The following is a 26,599-nucleotide window of genomic DNA, read 5'->3' as shown; positions in this document are numbered from 1 at the left end:
TGTAGTCTGCACTGCAGCCCACAATTGGTCCCGTGTAGTTGGCACTGGGTCCATGGAGTAGAGACTGGTATCCACAGCATTTCATAAATGCTCTATGGGGTTGAGGTTGGGTGAGCGGGTAGGCCAATCGAGAGTCATGAGGTCACTGGTGTGTTCATTAAGCCAGTTCCATGCCACCAACGAGCAATGACATGTTGCATTGTCCTGTTGCTACATAGCATCCCCATCAGGGAACTCCAGTATAAGTATGAGTATAAGATAAGCCATGGAGAAAGTATGGTAAGGAGTTTCTCCCTAAAATTCAAACCTTCAAATGGAGTTTTCATTTGGAAGAGAATTAAAGAGCCAGAGAGGAAGGAAAGATAATGCTTAAGCTGGAGTAACTACCAAGTACCAAGTGGGCTTAGCTCTAAAATTGTGATGAGGTGTTCTTGGGAGTACCATCCAAAACCATATCCAAATTTTTTTGCCTAGGACTGATCACAAGTAAGACATTTCTGAAAATAGGGTCATCCAAGCCGGGGGGGGGTGGGGGGGAATTGGAGTTACAGAGCTTCCTCTAGGAATGTCCAATTAACCTGGTCATAGGCTTCCTCACTGTCCATGAACAGCATCATTGAGGGCACCATATCCAAACTGGGATTGTGTATGAGGTTGACATATCCCTCATCACCTCTGTGCAGGTTTGAACGTGCCCGAAAAAATGGCTGCCCCCTTGGGATTTGTACGAAAGAAGAGCAGCATTCAGGGATTAAGTTTCTGTGGTCTGAGGGTGTGTCTGGTGCTGTTGTTTATCAAAAACTTTGCTGAAATAAGTGTACATGGATGGATAGAAATGTTCAAAGAAGATTGTACATTGAACACCCATCCATGTCCATGATATTGATAATTCTGGTCCCCACTCTGTCCCTTTGACATTATCACTCAGTGACCTTTGTTAATTTCCCCAGTCTTAACTTCCATTGTACCCAGTCATCACTGACTGCAACTCACCTCTGAGTTAAAATAGGCAATACTATACAATAGGCAAAACTAGCAGCTATGCCTGTTATTTGTGCAAGAATCAGTAATGGTCCACTGAACAACTTGTACCTACCTGGATATAGCAAAATATCTTCACTAATGTTGCTGTAATATCCAAGACCAATCATGTTGGCAGCTGCTGCTCTGAACCGGAAGGTTCCATCCAAAGTCCTAGACTTCCAAACACATACGTCACCACACGGGCCACTGTAAGCCAGTTTCCATGTCACTATCTCTTTAATATCAGTAACCTCTCTGAAGATGAAACGATTTATTAATAAACATTGACACATAAAGTTGTATATTCTCGAAATAGCAAATGGAATCAGGTAAAGATTTTTTAAATTTCAAACTAAACTAAATTTGACCAGTTTAAAAGGTTGTCTATTTGTATCCTAGTACTTGGAATTGCATTGTGAAATGTCTACTACATAATTCAAAAAGTGAAGCAGTAAATGTTAAAGGGGTTGGCCACTTTCAGACCAATATTGACAAACAAATGTACAATATAAAGATATACAACTTTCCAATATACTTTCTGTATCAATTCCTCACGGTTTTCTAGATCTCGGCTCGCTGTCATTCATTCTGTTACTTCTAGAGGATAAAACTCTGACCATGGTCATGTGATTTACGGTCCATGGTCATGTGATGAGCACACAGGTGCACAGCTGATAACCAGGCAGATGTCTGATTACTGGGCTGTGACTAACGAGCAGTGCACCTGTGTGCTCATCACATGACCACGGACCATAAATCACATGACCATGGTCAGGCTTCTATCCACTAGAAGTAACAAAATGAATGACAGCAAGCACAGATCTAGAAAACTGTGAGGAATTCATACAGAAAGTATATTGGAAAATTGTATATCTTTTTATTGTACATTTGTTTGTCAATATTGGTCTGAAAGTGGCCAACCCCTTTAAGTCAGTTATCTCATTTACATTATCAGATTCACAATTTTGGAGTGTAGAGCTATAGCTTTGTTTTCCTCCACCAGAGTAAATACTAATGCTACTTGTATCTACAGCTGGGCATATACTTGAGATAGCTGTGGGTAAAACTACCAACACCCCCCATACACGTGCATGCTCAATCTCTCTGACAGTGAATTTTCTGCTTCAGGAATGAAGAATTGAGCATCTTAAAATCTGACACAGACTCTGTCACCTGACATCAGCCAATGGTGGGTCTGAGTAATTTTCACCTAACATGTAGAGATGAGCGAGTAGTACTCGATCGAGTAGGTATTCGATCGGATACAGGGGTGAACCTGCCCCTTTCGCCGCCCGAGGCGAAGTGCAGAAAGCCGCCCCCCCCGCCGCTGGGGGAGGGGGCGGAGCGGGGTGTGGCTTAGTGGAGGGGTGTGGCTTAGCGGAGGGGCGGGGCTTAGCACCGTTCGCGGCAGAGAGCAGGCCCGGAGACTGCCTGCGCTCTGCCTGAGCGTGCGGGGAGGCTGCTGGAGCAGCGCTGCTCCAGTGGCCTCCCCAAACCACCGCTCGGTGCTAAGCCAGTCCAGGACAGCTTGTCCTGGACTGGCTTAGATTAGCAAAAATGCTGCCCTCCCTGAGGCCCTGACATAGCGCCGCCTGAAGCGCTCGCTTCAGGTCGCCTCATGGGAGGTGCGGCGCTGATCGGATACTACGGTATTCGAAATACTCGTACTCAATCGAGTACCACTCGCTGTTCGAATGTAAAAGTTTGATGCAGAACCAGCATTGATTGGCCGAATGCTATACAGTCAGCCAATCAATGCTGGTTCTTCTCCTACCTTTAGAAGTCTTCTCCGTGCAGCTTCCCCGCGGCGTCTTCCGGCTCTTCATTCACTCTGCCAGGCATCGGGCCTGGGCAGAGCCAACTGCGCATGTCCGCTTGTAGTGCAGGCATGCGCAGTCGGCTCTGCCCAGGCCCGATGCCTGGCAGAGTGAATGAAGAGCCGGAAAACGCCGCGGGGATGCTGCAAGAAGAAGACTGCTGGGAGGATCCAGCCCGACCCTCACTCGTGGACTTGGTAAGTATAATTTGATCGAACGTTACCTACCCCTGAAACGAGCATTTTCCCCCCTATAGACTGTAATAGGGTTCGATATTCAATTCGAGTAGTTACTGTTCGCTCATCTCTACTAACATGTATTATCTTTTGGGTAGGACACAATGGTTTGCTGGCACCCAACACCTTGCAACACTAGCCCATTCACAGTTATAACCCTGTAGACGTGTCTCCAATACATTAGTGGACAAGTGATAACCCAAGATACTTTTCAAACTTTTTATGAAAGTAGAAATATTTGCTCATGTCTTCAAGAACCATAGGCAACAGCAGCTAACAAACAATTCAGTTGGGGCAGGCTCTTAATAATTAGTTATGGAATACGCTATTTTATAGAAATGAGCCATGTTTTAACACAAATTTTCCCTAGTCCTATCATTTTTGTAACAACATTTTATTCAGACAGATAGAACATTGCTGCCCCGTATATGCTATGGTGCTGTACTTACCTGTACTCTAGTAAATTATATGTGAGGTTACTACCATTATCATTAGCAGTTTTCCACTGGATGGTATTGTCATCACCAGGCACTTTTTGTGGAGTTCCTGGTTTGCTTGGAATACCAGCTGAAGTGGAACAGATAAAACACAGCGAGTTACCACCAAATGCCTCCTATACAGTCACATTTAAGAAAATAATAAATGGTGCTATGTGCTATGCTAACCATAGAAGCTTACTTTATTGGGAGCACGCTTTTATCATATTTTAAATAAACATTAATTCTACTTTTAAACACAAAACTTATTTGTCAGCTCCAAGGACATTGTGGAGTATGCTCTTTTTTATTGGATATAATAACTAAATTCTTTCTCTATATCCATATCCAATTCATATTTGCCTATTTAGTAAACAAACCTTGAGAATTTTGCATTCAACAAATGTCATGTCCACATCATACATATACTTGTACATGTGCACAAATGCAGAAAGGCCAGTTTCACTTGTCTTTGAACTCTAAGCACAATAAAAGTTATAATTGTAATCAGGGTTGTTCTTTTGTCATAGTCTTTTAACCCAAATGTTCCATGAAAGAACATATTTATTAAATATGAAAATTTCCTAAATTATGTGGTTGCCCATAGTTTTAGATTACAATTGTCTAGAGTAGTTTGTAGTGTCCAATGGAGTAAACCATCACCATATTTGGCTACCGGTACCATCTTTATGCTGATGACACCCAATTATACACATCCTCCCGTCACATCACCACTGCACTAATACAGAACACCAGTGACTGTCTTTCTGCTGTCTCAAATATGATGATGTCTTTGCTCTATCTGAAACTAAATCTCTCTGAGGCCGGGGCCCCATGGGCCTGAAACGCCTTGATTCTCCCGCGGTGGAAATGCCGTGGGAAAAATCGCAGCATTATACAGTACAGGAAAAGTGGCTGGGATTCATGCGAATCCCATGCCCACTTTGCATTTAAAACTGCAGCGCAGACATGCTGCGATTTCCAAAACCGGTTTTGGAAATTGCAGCATGTCAATTATATGTATGGAAATGCATCCCTGTAGATATATTGGGAACAGAAAGTCAGCTTAGGAAAACTCCATGAGCTTTCTGTTCAAAGTGCTGCGGGAAGAACTGCGATGCGTTCCCGCCCATTAGCCTAAGACTGAACTGCTACTGTTTCCAACATGTAATAAATCTGTCTCTAATATATCCATTGCAGTCTCAGGCCTTATTATAACTCCTAGGCAGCATGCCCGCTATATTGAGACCTTTCTTTCACCCCCCAGACCTTTCCTTCACCCTCCATATCCAATCACTCACACGCTCATGTCATCTCCACCTCAAAAGCATCTCTAGAATCCTCCCTTTCCTTAGCAGAGATACATTAAAGAAACTTATTGTCGCTCTGATTCATTCTCGCCTTGACTACTGTAACTCCTTACTAATCGGTCTTCCCCTCACTAAACTCTTTTCTCTACAATCTATTCTGAATGCAGCGGCCAGGCTTATCTATCAGTCCAGACACTACAGCGAGGTCTCTGGTCTGTGTCAGTCACTACATTGGCTACCTATTCATTATAGAATACAATATAAACTTATCATCCTCATCCACAAGGCTCTCCATAATACTGCACCTCCCTACATTTCCTCCCTCATCTCTGTCTACCGCCCAACCCGTGCTCTCCATTCATTCAGTGACCTAAGTATTACATTTTCTATTATCAGAACCTCCCACGCTCGTATACCAGACTTCTCCCGAGTTGCACCACTTCTCTGGAATGCTCTACCCCAGACAATCAGATTAACTCCAAATTTCTACAGCTTTATGTGCAAACTAAAGACGCATCTTTTCAGACAAGCCTATCACAATTCCTAATGTAAACCCTTCTTTGCCGTAATTAGAATCCCTAAAATGAACCTTCCTCTATTCCCCCTCCCACATTACCCCACATGATATGATGCCCTTTCAGACTAACTTTATATGTCTAGGCACCATCTACACGTTAAAGAACACGACTGGTGACGGCTCATACAGTTTTATGTTTGTGTAATGACAGTAACCTCTATTAGAAGATTGTCTGACCACTGTATAAGCAATGCCACCCCTGCTACCTCTTGTGTCACCCCCTCTACCTCATAGATTGTAAGCTCTTGCGAGCAGGGCCCTCAGTCCCATTGTGTGATTTGACTATTTCTTTGTAATGTCTCCTTTTGTCTGTACAGTACCTGAACCCTACAAATTGTACAGTGCTGCGGAATATGTTGGTGCTATGTAAATAAAATTTATTATTGTTATTTATTAAATCATTTGCTTTCAACAGCATCATGGTTTTATTTTGTATTAGCTTTTGAGAATTTAGACTGGGGAAATGTACATCGAAATGTGAGCACTGGATATCATAATGCAAACAAAAATGACAAACCTAATGTCTTGAACTCTGTGGGATCAGAAATGCTCTGGACGCCAGTCAAAAAAATAACCACAGATTGTACTTGGTAAATAGTATTTGGTTCAACTCCCATAAGGGTGCAAGTGTAGACTGACCCATTTGTGCAGACTTGATGTGTTGGTTTATAAAAACTATGATCTCTTAACTGTTGGCAGAAAAGTAGGATATAAGAAAAACAGCAAACTGGACATGATACAAGAAACAAACCAGTCATATGTAAGGACAACATCTGCAAGGAGTCTGTATGCTCTCCCTTGTGTGGGTATTCTGGTTTCCTCCTACACTCCAAAGATATACCGATAGGAAATTTAGATTGTTAGCCCTATATGAGACAGTGCTAACAATATCTCTGTAAAGCGTTGCGGAATTTGATGGCGCTATGTAACCATTTCCGGAACACCCATTATGTATATACGTCCGGAAAGTGGTTGCCTTGTTCTAACAGGACATACCAGTACATCCAAGCAGAACTCAGCAGCTGCACGAGATCGTGCAGCTGCTGAAACTGGGAGCCAGCTGTAACTTCAGCCGGAGCTCACAGATAGAATGCAGGGAAGATTTATTACCTTCCCTGCCTTCTCGATCGCCCTTATACACAACTATGGGCGACGCCATGATGCGGCCGCTCTCTGACCTGACAGTCATGTGTTCCACCGGTGTCAGCGTCTAACAAGACCTGCTGGGTACTACAGGACCCAGATCAGCTCTATAAGTCTAAAAACACCATTATTAAAGGTTAAAGCCCCACCTCCGATGAACCATATAAAATAAAAATTACCGTAACAGTGAGGAAAAACTACACAGTCCAAATCACAATAAAGGGATTCTACGATTAAAACTCTTGTTTTTCTAGTTGACAAGTCAGAATAGCCTTAAGAAAGGCTATTCTTCTCCTACCTTTAGAAGTCGTCTCCGCCCCGCCGTTCGGTTAAAATCCCAGTTTTCATCTGTATGCAAATCAATTCTCTTGCAGCACTGGGGGTGGGCCCCAGCACTCAAACAGCACTGGGGGCATCCCCAATGCTGCAAGAGAACTCTCTCCAGCAATGCCTCCATCTTCTTCAGCAACCGCCTCTTCACTCGTCTTCTTCTGGCTGGGGTAACACTTCGACACCTGCGCAATCGGCTCTGCCATCGGGCCACAGGCAGAGCCAAGTGCACATTCCGGCGGCCATTTGTTTGTGGCCGCTTACACGAGTTTGCGCAGTATGCTCCTGTAGTTCTATGGCTGTATTTGCATACAGATGAAATCCGGGATTTTAACCGAACGGTGGGGTGGAGACGACTTCTAAAGGTAGGAAAAGAATAGCCTTTCTTAAGGCTATTCCAACGTGTCAACTAGAAAAAAAAAAAAGAGTATTAATGGTAGAATCCCTTTAATGTGACCACCTGTCAAAATCCAGAATAACCACCTTTTGCAGAGCGGACCACTGCGAGATGTGCAGGAAGAGAGGGTATGTTGTTAATATGTTCACTGGGATGTTGAGCCATGCCAACTCCAGTGCCGTGGCCAGCTGCGCTAGGTTACACTTTTGAGCATCCATGGCGCGAACAGCCTGATCGAGGTGGTCCCACAGATTCTCGATTTGGTTCAAGTCCGGGGAATTTGCTGGCCAAGGGAGTACGGTAAACTCACCTTGTTGCTCCTTCAACCACGCATGTACGCTGCGAGCTTTATGACACATCGCATTGTCCTGCTGGTAGATGCCATCATCCTGAGGAAAAACATTTCGCATGTAGGGGTGAACATGGTCTGCAAGGATAGATGCATACTTGTGTTGATCCATCCTGCCTTCCATATTGATGAGTGCACCCAGATGGCTGATGACACGTGCGTTCTGCGATTGGTTATTTAACGTTGATGTCAAAAGTAGGCTGTGGTCACATTAATATGACTGGACTGCGTATTTTATAAAGTTTTTCATTAGCACTTTGTGTTATTAAATAAAAATAAAAAAGTGAAAAACAGACACTTTTTCCCTCCTATTTTGTTTATATTTTCCCGGACATAAAAAAAAATAAAACACATGCAAAAATAAAAACAACATAGAAATAAAGCCCTATGTGTCCCCGAAAAAAGACGCAAAAATTTGTTGAATTAGACATATGATAAAAATGTTACAGCCCTCAAAACCGCACATACAAAAAAACTAAAATGTGTCTGGTCCTGGACCACAAATTGGCCGGGTACTGAAGTGGGTAAGTAAAATAAAATAAAAAAATAATATGGAAATGTTTACCTCTTTTAGTTGAAACCAGTATTCTGCTATTGCTACTTCTGGAGCTCTCCATTCTAGTACTACACTTGTATTCCCTGGAACTACATTGTGTGGAGCAGACGGTGCATTAAATGTTCTGTCATAGACAACACTGCTTTCAGAATACCAGGCCTCATCTGGATGAAATGCCAGGACCTAAGATAGACCAATAATACCATAACATGTTATGTAGACAGATAGACACATACATACATATACTGTATAGATAAATTTACTGTACCTTAAACCCATACTCAGTTCCTGCCAGAAGGTTATTTAAAGACCAGGCTAGGACTTCATTTGGAAATTCACTTTTTCTGAATGGAGAAGAAGGGCTTGGAGGCAAATTGTTGGCTACAATCTGATATCGAATGATTTCAAGAGGTCCATTTGGCTTGTTTGGCTCTGACCAACTGATATTTACTAATGTATCTGACAAAATGGTCACACTTCTAATAGCTGCTGCTTCGGGAACTAAAAAGGAAACCAAAAATCATATAGCCAGGTTCTTATCACTAGCTGTCCTACTTGTCCTAATGATGTTCTTAGCATTGAACTTGGATTGGAATTAGATGAGAAATGAAATAGCATTGAATTGGAATCCCTCATCAAATTACAGATCAATTAAGTGTGGAAACATATGTATAATATTAATACAATAGGATCACCATCACTGTAAGAAGCACATTCAGACAACAAATGGCCATGAAATAACTTACCCCCATATGCTGTCTTTACAGTGACTGTGGCACCCATGGGTTGTTCATCAAGAAGAAATGAATAATAGTTTGTAACATTTACTTCCAATTCATAGGTAGAGAAGGGCTGCAACTCAGTGATGGCTGCTATCTGATCCTGAAATTCCTATACAGATATACATACATATAACTCCATAGTGATGACATACATTAGGAACATTAAGTAACAACATCAACAGTGATTCTTCCTTTCAGTTTCTGTTCACATTTCCATATTTTTTTTATTTTTTTTATTTTTTTTCAGGCATAGCAAAACCTAAAATAATAGTGCCCGACGTATCATAGGATGGAGACCAAGAGTGTCTGAGTGACCCTGTCAGATAATAATTGTCTATCGATTTCTGGTGTACTGGAAGAACCAATAAGGCAACTAAAGCTGCAATATTTTTTTCTATAAAATTCAAATGATGGCGGCTCCTGGAAGCATGCTGAAGCATGTTATCTTTTTCCTATGATTTTTCATTGTCTTTTGTTGTGTTGTAAGAGATAACACTACAGCAGTCTAACCAATTGCAGAAGTTTGAGTTGATTCAGCAGCCACATTTGTGTATGCATTGCAGTATATTATGCCTTTTAAAAAACATTAACAGATTTCTATCATGCATTTCCCTGAAAATCCACAATTGATTTGGCTACTTCGAATCTGCCTTGAAGCTGACCATACATATGGGATAGCTCTCTCAAATCTTTTCTCAGCTGAAAGCTTTCTCAGATGGTTCCCCATACACATGCATGTTTGACGTGGCCAAGCGATGCCTGCATTCTGAATGGGCAAAGTGGAAAAATCTTGGCAATGGTTTGTCTCTCTAAGAACAAAAGGATCAGGCAGTGAACTCCAATTTTAATACCCCAATATCTGCTATCAGGGGCAAATTGAAAGCGCCACACACACAGTAGAAGGTTTGTTAGTCCCAATGACATGACTGAACATGCTTTGCAATACAAATCTAATGCACAGAGGCTGCTTTCATAAAGAGATGCAGGAGATGCGAAAACCTGACGGGGGAATTTATATGCTGGCAGCTGGAAAATTATAACATTAGACACAAAGTAAGCATTGTTTCAGTCCAGAAATCCAATTTTGAGCGCCAGATGTCAGATGTGTATTTGTATGTCCTCCACATGTTGCTAAACATTGGTATGATATAGGAATCAGCAATTTTCAGCACTCCAGCTGTTGTGAAGTTACAACTCCCAGCATGCAGAGTTACTCTGCTGTGTTTGGAAATCCCATAGAAATGAATGGAGCACATGCTTGCTTGGCATGCTTGGTAATAAAGCGTATTACCATTAAGTCAAAGGGGACTAAGCTGCAAACTGACTGATGGACATGAGATCACAAGGCCTGTAATGCCGAAGTGATGCTCACAAGAGATCCATTGCCAATTTGTCCACTCATTCTGTAAGGATCCCCAGTTTTGGATACCCCCCCAATCTAATATTGAAGACCTGCCCTAAGGATAGGTTATCAACATTTTACTCCTGGAAATCCTCTAGATTGGATTACTAATGCAGGAAATGATTATCTCATTAATGGTGATTCTAGGCTGAATGTGCTTGCCCTCTTCAGATCACAGGCACTGCACAGCTTCAGGCCTGGCAAGCACCAGCGTGGGAGACTGGCTAAAAATTATGATGATCTTATACAGTGTTGACTGTAGTAAAAGATATTGATTCTTCATGGCTTAGATAATTATCAGAATGTGTAATATAAAATAATTGAATAAACATCTTACTAAAATTGTCCTGTTGACATCGGTAAAATAGGTTGGAAGCTTGTAGTCAGTATCCAGAAGTTTCCTATACATGACTGTGTATGTTGCAGTACAGCTTTTTATAAATGGACAGGTTACTTTTGTTGCAACGGGAGGCAAACACAATGTAATACTTGTATTTGTGGTGCTCAGTATGATGGGGTTATCAATATGTGAAGCCAACATCAAACAGCTTTTGTCTATTAAGAAAAAAGCAAGGTTATTCAAAATCACCAGAACAATTGCTACAAACATATTAATAAATTCACCCATGTACTATATACCCCAAATATTTATAGTAAAACCACATCATTATTGGTAATGGGCAAACCTTGCTACATTTGTCTTAACAATATTTTCTAGGTTTGCCCACAAGTTTCTTAAGATAAGATCACCTTGGAAGAGGTCATCAATATAGGATGGAAGTACATTACCCCACAGATTGCTTCCAGTATTATAAGCAGACGGCTTTCATTATTTCCATTATTCTTATATTATAAGCAGATAGCTCTGTACACTTAGTACTGGTTATGAGCTATATGAACTGAGCTACAAAAGAGCAGCATGGCCACTGTACAGAATATGAAGCCTACTGTTTATAGTTCTATACACAGTGACACAGCTGACTGGTGGGGGAGCCAGGCATCGGACCACCACTGATTATATTTTGATGACCTATCCTAAATATATTCCACCAATGCTGTACTAGTATTATGTAACTATTCCACCATCCATCATAAAGAGAATGATGAGAATGACAGTGATAGTTCTTACTATCATTACTGTAAACAGCACATGAATTTACCTGGGAATGGTTGCAGGGAGATGCTATATGCTGTAACCTGGATATTTCCCTGTGTTGACTGCAACAAAACTGGAACCTTAGTCGCTTTACTTGCATGATAAATACTTGTATTTCCATTATTCTTAATGCTCCAATAGATGAAATAGTCGTCCACTGAAAGACTGGTCACCGATGCACCTTCTACAGAGAAACAAGAGTAGTTTGCAATAAAATCAATAATCTATTGTATCATAGATTTGAGTGTCAAATACTCCAAAAGGAGTTCCACTCTAGTGAATTCTGTAGGCTCTGCTGCTCTCACAGCCACTGTAATACCTCTAGATATTTATTTCTGTGAGATGGACTATACAAGGTAACTAGATTTTCTATACAGATTACAGATATACAAATACAGATAGGTCTGTTGCATGTTTCTAGCATCTAGAATAACAGATGCATAACTGAGGATGTTTCATTCAATCCAATCTCAGTTGCATATCTATTCTGGTATGAGTAATACGAAGGCTTGGCTCAATGGAGGACCTACACATTGCACTGCCCCCCTTTCATATTCTTATCATCTTATATCCTGACTTCAGCTTTGTCTCTCATTCTGCATTTAAAAAAAATTAAAAAAAATACGGTTGTAAAAAAAAAAACACTTCAACAAAAGACAAAAAGGCTTGTTTTATGTATGGGTAGTTTTATAATTGTAAAAGAAAAGAAATCACATACCAGACGGAAGAGGAATACTTATGACTTTCCAGCAAAGGCATGCATCCAAATCAGAGGTCCAGATCTGGGTTGCATTGCATAGGAAGAGTATAAATGGGTTATTTTCATCTGTGGTATCCAAAGCAATGGTGGTTCCTAGCACACAATTCTTCTTATAACAATCACAACTGATGGCTGCAGTAGGAACGGTGTCTCTATAATATCCCAAAATGCTTACCAATGTATCATTTTTTGTATCATAAAATGAAAATCTGTTACTAGTTTCCAGTGAATCAATCCAGTAAATACGACTGCAAAATGTAATAAAAAAAATTAATTAGGTATGTAAAATTAATAAGAAAAGTTCTTAAAAAATCATCTAAAAGTAATTGGAGCATAGGGTCTGAGTAGGACTTTATATGCTATTAATATCACTAGAGTTACAATTTTATACAGGGCCTGGACTTAAAAACACAATCTCCAGACTTATTTTGTAAGCATGTATTGGATATTCATCTTCTACAATAGTAGAAAAGATACCAGCAGGTTACTAAGATAGTCATACAGTCCATAACCTATAATACCATGGACCTGATTTTTCACAAAACCCATACACATACCAGTGGAAAAAAAGCTGCCATATTTATTTACTGAATATATTGTGGATTGTTATGCAAAGGGGGGAGAAATATCAACTGAAAATAGACAGATATAGTTATATAGTCTGATATAGTTGTCTGAAGAACCACCAAGGGACTTGGTCATTTCCCAAAAAGATTCACTGCAATACCACAAGAAGGCAAATTCTGGAAAAGTGTAACGTCTCTGCCTGTTCAGGTCTCTGTGCCACCCTCCATGCACAAGCTGCGGCGCAGGAGGCGTGTTCGGATTGATTCTTTGCTTAGACTTTTTCATTGCACTGTGTGAACACTGCTCTATTATCTATCCTCTGTAATTGAATTTCCACCACACCCATCTCTTGCACCTTGTTTCTCTGTTCATCAAATGGTTAATTCTAGCCTTGCCTGTGTTATTGACATCCTGTCTGCCAATCATGTCTAGAGCAGATCTGGGGCTTCCTATTAGCCCACACAGGTTTGCTGGCTATTGTGTCTCTGTCCTTAGACTTTGTCCCTGCTAAGCTCCTCTTTCTGCTACTATTGTATTACTGATTTCTGACCCTTGGTTTTTCTTGTGACTCCTCTTTGGATTACGATTTACACTGCGTTGTCTCTCTGGCTTTTGACCCTTCACTTGATGACTCCTCTTTTGTGTTGTTTGTCTTGTCTGCGCTCTGTGTCATAACATATCTAGAAAGGACTTGTTGACCAGTTGTCCTCTGCTGCCTGGTGGGATCAGCTTAGGGCTCACTGTCTTGTTGTGCCCCTCCCCCCATTGTTCACCAGCAGCTGCTGGGGAGTTGCTCCTCTAACAATTCCCTTACAAAAAGCTACTTATCTTGTTGCAGATTTTGCTGCGGTTTTTAGATCCAAAATCAGGAGGGGATCGAGCAAAAAGAAGAAATATAACCTCTTTCTTTATAGTTTCCATTACTTTTGTAGCCACTCCTGCCTTTGGTTCATAAAAATGCAGCAAAATTTTCAGTAAGAAGAGCAGCTTTTCTACAACATGAGGTTTTAGCCTAAAAAATGGTTCTCACATGAATTTAAATATATATATACATTTGTAGACAATTAAAAGATAAACTTTTTATGATCTGATACAACAGCTCAAAGAACGTCTTTTTTTGCCATATCATATAATGTCATAGAAGAGATATTCCATGTTCTGGACTCCCCTCAATCAGCCAGGAACAGTTTTTTTATTTGTAGATAATACTGGTGTGGGGGTGTACTTAGGAATAGTTTGGACTGGGCTTACTAATATATTAAAATGACTTTGGCTACATGTATGGCTCGCTACTAGAGATGAGCGAACACTGTTCGGATCAGCCGTTCCGAACAGCACGCTCCCATAGAAATGAATGGAAGCACCTGGCACGGTGACCGACTGCCGGAAAAGTGTACGTGCCAGGTGCTTCCATTCATTTCTATGGGAGCGTGCTGTTCGGAACGGCTGATCCGAACAGTGTTCGCTCATCTCTACTCGCTACATCACTCAAGCAATATCTGCTGATCTTTGGGCTGGCTTCAATCTGAAAAGTGCTCATCTTGCTGCCATGGCAACGAAGGAGCGCCTTTGTAAGAAGTATTTCAAGGTCCTGGAGTGGCCTAGCCAGTCTCCAAATCTCAACCCTATAGAAAACCTTTGGACGGAGTTGAAAGTCCATGTTGCCCAGCGACAGCCTCAAAACATCACTGTTCTAGAGGAGATCTGCATGGATGAATGGGCCAACAGTGTTTGCCGACCTTGTGAAGACTTACAAAAAACATTTGACCTCTGGCATTGCCAACAAAGGATGTATAGCAAAGTATTGAGATGAACTTTTGTTATTGACCAAATTCTTATTTTGATGTCAATTACAGGCCGACCTCATCTTTATAAGTGGTGGAACTTGCACTATTGGTGACTGACTAAATACTTTTTTCCCCACCGTAACATGCTGCCTGCAGATTGGACTTGCTAATTCAATGTGAGAGATTAACATTAAATGGGTTGTCCAGTTTCAGACCAATATTGAGAGACAAATGTTTTTGTTTGTAAATAAAAAGTTCTAAAATTTTACAGTATATTCTCTGTATCAATTCCTCATGGTTTTTCTAGATCTCTGCTTGCTGTCATTCATTCTGCTTATTTCTAGTAGCTAAAAAAAATCAGTCCATGGTCATGTGATGTACAACCCATGTCATGTGATACAACCCTGTACTATTACATGACCATGAACCATATATCACATGACCATAGACTTTTTTTTATCCATGGGAAATAAGCAGAATACATGACAACAAATTATAGAACTTTTTACTATGCAAACAAAAACTTTTGTCTCTCAATATTTGACCGAATCTGGACAAACCCCTTTAAAATATCTAACAATATAGTAGTTAAATATGCATTGTAGATAAATGTAGGAGCTATTATAAGTGATCATGTACCTAAGCAGTGGGTAGGCTACAATATTGTGTAAGGTCAGCTTTGACGATATCCCATATGCATTGAAATAATTGAGCACTTTTTCCTTTCGCTCTAGGTCGACAAAGAGAAGCTGTGAACCGTTCTGTTCCGAATGTACAGCCATGTAAATAAGCCTTGCGATCCAGTCTACTGTCATACTTTGACATCCAGAAAGATGGGCATCCTTCAATAACTACAAATGAAACAAAAGTTCAGAATACAAACAATATAAATGTATGAAACAATCAAAAACCATTTTTGATGAAATATCAAGTGGTTATTATTTGTGAATCTGAAAACCTTGCTACCTTTTTCAAGTGTGCACAAGTATTAAACCACTATTCTCACATATTGTTCTCATGTATTGTTTGGCACTTTAACAGTTCTAGCTGTAGCCATTTATCTGACCCGTATTTGGCACTTAACAAGAGGATTTCTTCTCATGTGAATCTGAAAGAGGTATTAATTTATTGAATAATACACTTTGCTTAAATTGTTAAATGTCACCATGGAGTGTCTCATCATCATCTAGTATGGAGATTTTAAAGGATTTGTGAAGCTATGTCTATTATTTCAGAGACCTTCTTTTGGTATTTTTGTATTGTTATCTCTGCATTGTATTATGGAGCTAACTTATCTCCACAATAGTACTTACTGTGCTTTTATATAACAATGGATGAGAGCAATTAAAAGTCCTAGACCCAAACATTACAATTGTTTAATTCACATCACACTGAATAAGACAAGTACCCGAACAGTAGACTGGTTTTTGAAATCATTCATGAAGAGCGTATCATTGTCCACATAGAAGAATTTTTCATCGTGGGCTATGTAGGAAATCATCCGGATGTTCTCGGCTTTTAAATGCCACAATGCTTGTGTTCTGTCCACATCAATAAAAGTTATTTTGTTTGAAGAAGTACTTATTAGAAGTGGAGGGGGATGAATATTATCTGGAACAGGAAAGGCAAGTCATAATGAACATCCGAAATTCAACGCTTCACTGAAAAAAACTGTAATGAGAAGTAAAAAATTAGCATCCATGGTCCGTGAAAAGAGTGGTCTCTTCACAAGAGCCCCATTTACTTTAAGGCGGCACAGATGCTAGCTTCAGTATCTATAATAGAAAGTAATCATGGATGATGGAAGAGCCATGGAAGAACAATTGATAAAAGAAGAGAAAAGAAGAAACATAGATAAAAGGAAAAAAAATGAGAGAGAGTAAGAAGAGTTTTTCTCCTGCACTCCATGGGTTATAGGCAACTAGTATAGTATAAAGGACTTTTCCCACTCAGCCATGGACATCTCACTAGACGGCTCCCATTTTCAGGATAAAATGTCCACTGTACCAGTACTGAAATCTACATCAGAAACTAGCACAGATTTTGAGTATATATCATGCCAACTTTCTGTCACAAGTCATAGTAAATTTATCGAGCAGCGGTATCCCCCTCCCCCCAAGGCCCACCTTGAACTCTATACTGCTGCACCCATTTTTGTAAAAAGTAGCAAGGAATGGCGGAGAAGACACAAAATGGTGCATCTTCAGTATTCCGACAAATGTGTTAAAATCATCAGTTTGCGTCTGTCTATAAATATGGCAGTACTCACCGCTGTCAAAAATTATACTAACTTTAATGGGAAAATACAAAGCAAGACTACTGTAAGTTATAACAAATGCCATTAATATTTTTCATTGATCCTCTCTTTGAATCCAATGGCAAATAGGTTTAAGAAAAAAAAATATCCTCACTGAATTTAATATGGGTGAAGTAACATTTTACCACAAATTCTATTTTTTACCAAGACCACTACTGATAAAACTGATGTAAAGAATGACAATAATAATGTGTCAACTTTTCAATCCTTTCTCATCAGTTCCTAAGAGAAAAACACTCTAAGGGTGCATTCACACACTGTATTTTGGCTCGTAATCTGGCACATCTACGCCGCGGGAGCTTTTGCGGGCCCTATACGCTCCCATTGATTTCAATGGGAGCCGGGATTGTATAAGCGGTGCTATGTTGCGGCCGTCATTTTGCGTAGACGTGCCAGATTATGAGCCAAAATACATTGTGTGAATGTAACCTAACCATTAACAATGTTCTATAAAATGCCGCAATCCTAGAAAGACCACTGTAACATTGCTTTCCTACTGTGAAATAACTTAATATTGCAATAATTAACTGTGATTAATAAATGCTTACAAATACTCATCATTTTACCTGAAAGGAAAGCTTCTGCAATTTCAGAAAATGGCCCAGGTCCAGCAGAGGTGTACGCTTGTATCTGGAAGACAACATAATACCTTCATCTTTCTACTGTTATAGTAAACTATATAATATTTTATACAACCTTAAAGGGATATTCCCATGTGCATAGTCTTTTTTTTAATTTGTAGATAATTAAAAGTTAAGAATTTTTGCAAATATAGGTAATTAAAGGGATTCTATCACTCAGACAAAATGGCCGCTTGCACAGTATTGTAAGCGGCCATTTTCTCGTGGCCTGTGGGCATGTGCAGTCTTCTCTGCCCAAGGCCTGAGGCGTAGAAGTTACAAGCCACCGCCGGAAGAAGAGGCTGAAGATGACGCTGCTGACGAAGATGGAGGCGGCGCTGGAGAGAGTTCTCCCGCAGCATTGGGGATGCCCACAGTGTTGTTTGAGCGCTGTGGCCCGCCTCCAGTGCTGCAAGAGAGCTAATTTGCATATCGACAAGAACCAGGATTGTAGGAGTAGCGACGTGGAGAAGACGACAAAAGGTAGGAGAAGGATAACCTTTCTTAAGGCTATTCCGACGTGGTACCTAGAAAAAAATGTATCTGAGTGATAGGATCCCTTTAAATATTTTTTCAGAGTTTTAAAGATTTTCACTAAATATCTTGTGGTCACAGTCTGTGGTCTTGATTGGTTGCCAGTGGATACGACCATGAATGCAGAAACTTTCTAAGCTCATAAAATCAGCAATGATTTCTTTATTGTGGCTGGAATATCTTCTGATACATGTAGTGTCCCTGCCTGATAACACAGCTACAATAAGAAAATCATAGCTGGGTTCCTGACGTGTCCCAGACCATAGAAAGTTTCTGCATTTGTGGTCATATCCATTGGCAACTGATCAAGATAACAGACTGTCACCACTAAGATGGTTAGAGAAAATCTTTAAAACTTTGCAGAATTTTTAATTACACTGGGTTCACACCAGCATCTGGACTCCATTGTGAGGTTTCCGTCTTCTGCCTGCAGAAGACAGAAACCTGTCAGACCAGGTCCGGCCGTGAGCGCCGGTGAGCGTTTTATGCTCTCCGCTGAAAAAAACGTTTTTTTAAAACCGGGCACAAAGTCCTGCATGTCCGACTCTGTGACCGGTTAAAAAAAAAAAAAAAAAAAAAAAAAAAAAACAGTTTAGCCGTGGAGAGCACAAAACGCTCACCCGCGCTCACGGCCGGACACTTGTCAAACCCATTCATTTGAATGGGTTTGAAAAATGCCTGCAGGTTTCTGTCTCCTGCCCAGTTTCGGGCAGAAAACGGAAACCTGAAAGCGGAGACCCCGGGCGCAGATGTGAACGAGCCCTTATTTATATTTTCAAAAATATTTAACTTTTAATTATCTACAAATATAGATATGATTATGTTCATGGGAATACCCCTTTAAGTAAGACATTTATAGTTCAACCAATTACTATCTCACCCGCTCAATACATACACTCTTTTTGCAATACATATTTATTGAATGGGAGAGGACAGTCCTTGGCAGAGTTCTCTGCCAGTTGCTTTATTTGCCTCAGAACACAAGGATCTGGCAATTACAATCCAACCTTCAAGTCAGGAGGACTCCATCCACATTATATGGATGGACCCGTTGGAATTGGCAGGTTTGGACAACAAGTATCTAATGTGTATTTGCTTGTGTATTTGAGCCCTCTGTCCACCCCTTTATAATATCAGCAGTGTATTCCACAAATATTTATGTCTTACCTTTGTTGTGAACATTATAGACTTATGTGCACTCCATTATAAAACACACTGTAATACAATGGAACAACATGCCAAATGTGAAACTCATCAAGTTGCCAATGCCAGTCAACCTCAATCAACCTCAGTCAGCATTACAATCTTCATGCTGTTGAAAGAGTCTTGCAGAAACTAGAGGTCTACCTTATGAGATGAGGGGTAGGTTATGGCTAAAGGAGCAAGGTTTAGCTTGCATAACTGAAGCCCGGTTCACATCAGTGTTTCGGTTTCCATTTGGCAAGTCTTCTTGGGGACCCCCCCAAATGGAAATCTATACACATAAAAAAGTGGTTACCTAAGAAACCACATGGACCCAATAGAAAGGAGTTTTTAAACACTATATCCAGTAAAGAGTTAATGCATTGGATGTGAGTCTTTACCTGAAACTGAAGGAGTAGTCCTGGAGTGAGGTCATGGAGAATAAATGACTTAGATGAAGCTGTTGTATTCACAGTCACCCACACATCATCTGTTTGGGCATCTTTACTTATATTGATTACTCTGTAGGAAATGGCGAAGCTTATCAGTATCCCATTGCTCATCACTGGGGGATCCCATCTCAGCTCCAAGTCAATATATGTTGCATCAAATACGCTCGCATTATGTAAACGATATACCCGAGGATTTAGAGGTGAGGAAGGAACTGCAAAGGGAAAAAAGACAAATTGAAGTAAGCTATGTCACATACTGTTTTTCTTGTTTTACTATATCTTTGTCCCCATAGACCAGTGGTTCCTAACCGGTGTTCGATCGAACCCTAGGCCATATGCACGGTTGATTTTGTGTACCAGTAAAAAAACCCATGTCTTGAATTCGGTAAAAAATCATATTTGATTTATCACTAAAGAAGGGTTCTGTGAATGTGCATATGAAACTGGTGGGTTCGGTACCTCAAACAAGGTTAAGAACCACTGCCATAGACATTAGACCAAAGGTAGCCAAACCTGCCAAATTCATAAAGACAGGCAAACAATCTAATGTTCACAGGGACTTCCTGAGCCTTCAGAGATGATGTCAAATGAGTGTTGGACAATGTATGGGCAACTTAAGATCTTAGCAATATGTCAGATTAATCCCCAACTCCAGCAGCTTCAAAGCTGCCCTATTTGCCCTACATCTATTTGGTCAGGTTTATCACCTGACCTGATCTTAGAATAGAGTGCAGATGTATAGAACAATAACACTTTATCCTTCCTCCTCTGTTCCTCAGATCCTGTCCTATCCATCTAGAAGTTACACTGCACTCCTTGCACATAGTATCTATTTATTCTCATATACCAGCTGGTGAAGCTGCATCTGTAGAAAAAACAAACTAAGCTAATATCATGTATTTAGAAACTCTTTAACTAGATTATATCTGCACTGTAAAATGGGGCTATTGTTACCGTAATTGCTTTTTTTGTGGTAAATCATGTTCTCATTTAAATGTAGGCTTATTGTACTAATTCTCAATTCCAATATGCAACATAAGTAAAATTAATAAGGATGTGTTTTTCATGGAAACAATAAGTAATTTCCAACAGGTTGACCCTCACTAATAACAATGGAATGCACCAAAAATCAGTTGTGATATTTTAGTTTTGTGGATATTAACTATTCTTAAGATATGTTATATCGCTGTAATCGGCTTTGTCAGGACCTAATATTCAGTGATGTGGCGATATCATGCATGACCCATGAGCACATACTGCCATCTAGTGCGCAATTAGCTGCTTTATATCCTGGACTTCAAAGATTTATCTTCTATTAAATATGGATGGGGTTTTTTAACACTTGCTTCCATATTTTTTATAAGATGCTGAACAATCCATATATTTCAGTGAACTGGTGGATTATCTCTTTTACATATTTCTATTTTAAGGCTCACGCCCCAAGTAGCGGTTTGCAGCGAAAAATCTCAGCGCTATTCACAGAAAGTCCACAGAGGTTTCCTCTGCAGGCTTTCTGCTTCAATTATACAGATAGGGAAACCGACGGTTTTTCAGTAGGTATAACTGATCTGCTGCAATTTGTAAAAATATGACATTTTTAGGATATCGCAGCATTTCCGTTGCACATATTTTTCTGCACTGTGTGGATGAGATTAATTAGAATCTGATCCACTTTTCAGGGACTGTAAAAGGCCACAGTTTTTGCTGCAACGTTTACACAACATGAGGCCCCGGCATAAGGCTATGGCCCCAAAAATGCACTGCAGGAAAAACTGCGGCGAAAATGCATTGTGGTTTTTCCCACAGCTCTTTTCACAGAAAGTCTGCAGAATTTTCCTCTGCAGACTTTCTGCTTCCATTACACCTACTGTATAGGGAAATCACCAGCATTTCTGTAGGTATAATTGACATGCTGTGATTATCAAAAACACAACAGTTTTAGAAATCACAGTATTTCCGCTGCATGCATTTTTCTGCCATTTGTGGATGGGATTCGCCACATGGGGCCCCGACCTAAAACTGTTTCTTTGTAAGCTAACACAAAAACATTGTCTGGGTTTATAGTCCATAAACCATCTACGTAATAATTAGAGATGAGCGAACACTAAAATGTTCGAGGTTCGAAATTCGATTCGAACAGCCGCTCAATGTTCGTGTGTTCGAATGGGTTTCGAACCCCATTATAGTCTATGGGGAACAGATACTCGTTAAGGGGGAAACCCAAATCCGTGTCTGGAGGGTCACCAAGTCCACTATGACACCCCAGGAAATGATGCCAACACCTCTGGAATGACACTGGGACAGCAGGGGAAGCATGTCTGGGGGCATCTAACACACCAAAGACCCTCTATTACCCCAACATCACAGCCTAACAACTACACACTTTACACACTCAATACCACCTCTCTGACAGTAGGAAAACACCTTGAAACATGTGTATTTGGCACTTGCAGTGAGGAGAGCTTGTCACCAGCAGTGAATTTGGCCCTTGTAGTAAGTTGAGGTTGGCACCAACATTTGTTTTGAAAATCAGGGTGGATTGAGCCTCTAACCAGCAGAGTTTGGGCAAATTCATGGTGGAGGGAGCCTCTAAACACCCCAGTTTGGGCAAATTCATGGTGGAGGGAGCCTCTAAAAACCCCAGTTTGGACCAATTCATGGTGGAGGGAGCCTCTAAACAGCCCAGTTTGGGCAAATTCATGGTGGAGGGAGCCTCTAAAAAACCCAGTTTGGACCAATTCATGGTGGAGGGAGCCTCTAACCAGCCCAGTTTGGGCAAATTCATGGTGGAGGGAGCCTCTAACCAGCCCAGTTTGGGCAAATTCATGGTGGAGGGAGCCTCTAAAAAACCCAGTTTGGACCAATTCATGGTGGAGGGAGCCTCTAACCAGCCCAGTTTGGGCAAATTCATGGTGGAGGGAGCCTCTAACCAGCCCAGTTTGGACCAATTAATGGTGGAGGGAGCCTCTAACCAGCCCAGTTTGGACCAATTAATGGTGGAGGGAGCCTCTAACCAGCCCAGTTTGGACCAATTAATGGTGGAGGGAGCCTCTAACCAGCCCAGTTTGGACCAATTAATGGTGGAGGGAGCCTCTAACCACCCCAGTTTGGACCAATTCATGGTGGAGGGAGCCTCTAAACAGCCAAGTTTGGACCAATTCATGGTGGAGGGAGCCTCTAAAAACCCCAGTTTGGACCAATTCATGGTGGAGGGAGCCTCTAACCAGCCCAGTTTGGGCAAATTCATGGTGGAGGGAGCCTCTAAACAGCCCAGTTTGGGCAAATTCATGGTGGAGGGAGCCTCTAACCAGCCCAGTTTGGACCAATTAATGGTGGAGGGAGCCGCTAAACAGCCCAGTTTGGGCAAATTCATGGTGGAGGGAGCCTCTAAACAGCCCAGTTTGGACCAATTCATGGTGGAGGGAGCCTCTAAAAAACCCAGTTTGGACCAATTCATGGTGGAGGGAGCCTCTAAACAGCCCAGTTTGGGCAAATTCATGGTGGAGGGAGCCTCTAAACAGCCCAGTTTGGGCAAATTCATGGTGGAGGGAGCCTCTAACCAGCCCAGTTTGGACCAATTAATGGTGGAGGGAGCCTCTAAACAGCCAAGTTTTGGGAAATTCATGGTGGAGGGAGCCTCTAACCAGCCCAGTTTGGACCAATTCATGGTGGAGGGAGCCTCTAAACAGCCCAGTTTGGGCAAATTCATGGTGGAGGGAGCCTCTAAAAAACCCAGTTTGGACCAATTCATGGTGGAGGGAGCCTCTAACCAGCCCAGTTTGGACCAATTAATGGTGGAGGGAGCCTCTAAACAGCCAAGTTTGGACCAATTCATGGTGGAGGGAGCCTCTAAAAACCCCAGTTTGGACCAATTCATGGTGGAGGGAGCCTCTAACCAGCCCAGTTTGGGCAAATTCATGGTGGAGGGAGCCTCTAAACAGCCCAGTTTGGGCAAATTCATGGTGGAGGGAGCCTCTAACCAGCCCAGTTTGGACCAATTAATGGTGGAGGGAGCCGCTAAACAGCCCAGTTTGGACCAATTCATGGTGGAGGGAGCCTCTAAAAACCCCAGTTTGGACCAATTCATGGTGGAGGGAGCCTCTAAAAAACCCAGTTTGGACCAATTCATGGTGGAGGGAGCCTCTAACCAGCCCAGTTTGGACCAATTAATGGTGGAGGGAGCCTCTAAACAGCCAAGTTTGGACCAATTCATGGTGGAGGGAGCCTCTAAAAACCCCAGTTTGGACCAATTCATGGTGGAGGGAGCCTCTAACCAGCCCAGTTTGGACCAATTAATGGTGGAGGGAGCCTCTAACCAGCCCAGTTTGGACCAATTAATGGTGGAGGGAGCCTCTAACCACCCCAGTTTGGACCAATTCATGGTGGAGGGAGCCTCTAAACAGCCAAGTTTGGACCAATTCATGGTGGAGGGAGCCTCTAAAAACCCCAGTTTGGACCAATTCATGGTGGAGGGAGCCTCTAACCAGCCCAGTTTGGGCAAATTCATGGTGGAGGGAGCCTCTAAACAGCCCAGTTTGGGCAAATTCATGGTGGAGGGAGCCTCTAACCAGCCCAGTTTGGACCAATTAATGGTGGAGGGAGCCGCTAAACAGCCCAGTTTGGGCAAATTCATGGTGGAGGGAGCCTCTAAACAGCCCAGTTTGGACCAATTCATGGTGGAGGGAGCCTCTAAAAAACCCAGTTTGGACCAATTCATGGTGGAGGGAGCCTCTAAACAGTCCAGTTTGGGCAAATTCATGGTGGAGGGAGCCTCTAACCAGCCCAGTTTGGACCAATTAATGGTGGAGGGAGCCTCTAAACAGCCAAGTTTTGGGAAATTCATGGTGGAGGGAGCCTCTAACCAGCCCAGTTTGGACCAATTCATGGTGGAGGGAGCCTCTAAACAGCCCAGTTTGGGCAAATTCATGGTGGAGGGAGCCTCTAAAAAACCCAGTTTGGACCAATTCATGGTGGAGGGAGCCTCTAACCAGCCCAGTTTGGACCAATTAATGGTGGAGGGAGCCTCTAAACAGCCAAGTTTGGACCAATTCATGGTGGAGGGAGCCTCTAAAAACCCCAGTTTGGACCAATTCATGGTGGAGGGAGCCTCTAACCAGCCCAGTTTGGGCAAATTCATGGTGGAGGGAGCCTCTAAACAGCCCAGTTTGGGCAAATTCATGGTGGAGGGAGCCTCTAACCAGCCCAGTTTGGACCAATTAATGGTGGAGGGAGCCGCTAAACAGCCCAGTTTGGACCAATTCATGGTGGAGGGAGCCTCTAAAAACCCCAGTTTGGACCAATTCATGGTGGAGGGAGCCTCTAAAAAACCCAGTTTGGACCAATTCATGGTGGAGGGAGCCTCTAACCAGCCCAGTTTGGACCAATTAATGGTGGAGGGAGCCTCTAAACAGCCAAGTTTGGACCAATTCATGGTGGAGGGAGCCTCTAAAAACCCCAGTTTGGACCAATTCATGGTGGAGGGAGCCTCTAACCAGCCCAGTTTGGACCAATTAACGGTGGAGGGAGCCTCTAACCAGCCCAGTTTGGACCAATTAATGGTGGAGGGAGCCTCTAACCACCCCAGTTTGGACCAATTCATGGTGGAGGGAGCCTCTAAACAGCCAAGTTTGGACCAATTCATGGTGGAGGGAGCCTCTAAAAACCCCAGTTTGGACCAATTCATGGTGGAGGGAGCCTCTAACCAGCCCAGTTTGGGCAAATTCATGGTGGAGGGAGCCTCTAAACAGCCCAGTTTGGGCAAATTCATGGTGGAGGGAGCCTCTAACCAGCCCAGTTTGGACCAATTAATGGTGGAGGGAGCCGCTAAACAGCCCAGTTTGGGCAAATTCATGGTGGAGGGAGCCTCTAAACAGCCCAGTTTGGACCAATTCATGGTGGAGGGAGCCTCTAAAAAACCCAGTTTGGACCAATTCATGGTGGAGGGAGCCTCTAACCAGCCCAGTTTGGACCAATTAATGGTGGAGGGAGCCTCTAAACAGCCAAGTTTGGACCAATTCATGGTGGAGGGAGCCTCTAAAAACCCCAGTTTGGACCAATTCATGGTGGAGGGAGCCTCTAACCAGCCCAGTTTGGGCAAATTCATGGTGGAGGGAGCCTCTAAGCAGCCCAGTTTGGGCAAATTCATGATGGAGGGAGCCTCTAACCAGCCCAGTTTGGACCAATTAATGGTGGAGGGAGCCGCTAAACAGCCCAGTTTGGACCAATTCATGGTGGAGGGAGCCTCTAAAAACCCCAGTTTGGACCAATTCATGGTGGAGGGAGCCTCTAAAAAACCCAGTTTGGACCAATTCATGGTGGAGGGAGCCTCTAACCAGCCCAGTTTGGACCAATTAATGGTGGAGGGAGCCTCTAAACAGCCAAGTTTGGACCAATTCATGGTGGAGGGAGCCTCTAAAAACCCCAGTTTGGACCAATTCATGGTGGAGGGAGCCTCTAACCAGCCCAGTTTGGACCAATTAATGGTGGAGGGAGCCTCTAACCAGCCCAGTTTGGACCAATTAATGGTGGAGGGAGCCTCTAACCACCCCAGTTTGGACCAATTCATGGTGGAGGGAGCCTCTAAACAGCCAAGTTTGGACCAATTCATGGTGGAGGGAGCCTCTAAAAACCCCAGTTTGGACCAATTCATGGTGGAGGGAGCCTCTAACCAGCCCAGTTTGGGCAAAGTCATGGTGGAGGGAGCCTCTAAACAGCCCAGTTTGGGCAAATTCATGGTGGAGGGAGCCTCTAACCAGCCCAGTTTGGACCAATTAATGGTGGAGGGAGCCGCTAAACAGCCCAGTTTGGGCAAATTCATGGTGGAGGG

General features: G+C 42.2%; 1 protein-coding gene across 1 annotated transcript in view; it reads right to left on the bottom strand.

The window, feature by feature from the left end:
- Positions 1–26,599, bottom strand: part of ROS1 (ROS proto-oncogene 1, receptor tyrosine kinase) — a 150,318-nt gene that overhangs the window by 46,044 nt on the left and 77,675 nt on the right. The window contains exons 20-33 of the mRNA XM_075269523.1: positions 19,723–19,985; positions 17,552–17,615; positions 16,077–16,279; positions 15,308–15,519; positions 12,273–12,562; positions 11,559–11,735; positions 10,736–10,953; positions 8,961–9,105; positions 8,483–8,715; positions 8,210–8,397; positions 6,161–6,199; positions 5,957–6,123; positions 3,526–3,643; positions 1,097–1,278 (exon numbers count right to left, since the gene is read on the bottom strand). Coding sequence (XP_075125624.1) covers positions 1,097–1,278; positions 3,526–3,643; positions 5,957–6,123; positions 6,161–6,199; positions 8,210–8,397; positions 8,483–8,715; positions 8,961–9,105; positions 10,736–10,953; positions 11,559–11,735; positions 12,273–12,562; positions 15,308–15,519; positions 16,077–16,279; positions 17,552–17,615; positions 19,723–19,985 — 2,499 coding nt within the window. The remainder of the gene's footprint in view (positions 1–1,096; positions 1,279–3,525; positions 3,644–5,956; positions 6,124–6,160; positions 6,200–8,209; positions 8,398–8,482; positions 8,716–8,960; positions 9,106–10,735; positions 10,954–11,558; positions 11,736–12,272; positions 12,563–15,307; positions 15,520–16,076; positions 16,280–17,551; positions 17,616–19,722; positions 19,986–26,599) is intronic.

This window comes from Leptodactylus fuscus, chromosome 3, assembly GCF_031893055.1.
Source record: "Leptodactylus fuscus isolate aLepFus1 chromosome 3, aLepFus1.hap2, whole genome shotgun sequence".
NCBI classification, from domain to species: domain Eukaryota; kingdom Metazoa; phylum Chordata; class Amphibia; order Anura; family Leptodactylidae; genus Leptodactylus; species Leptodactylus fuscus.
Note: the sequence above shows the minus strand (reverse complement) of the source record. Positions and strands in the feature narration are given on the sequence as shown.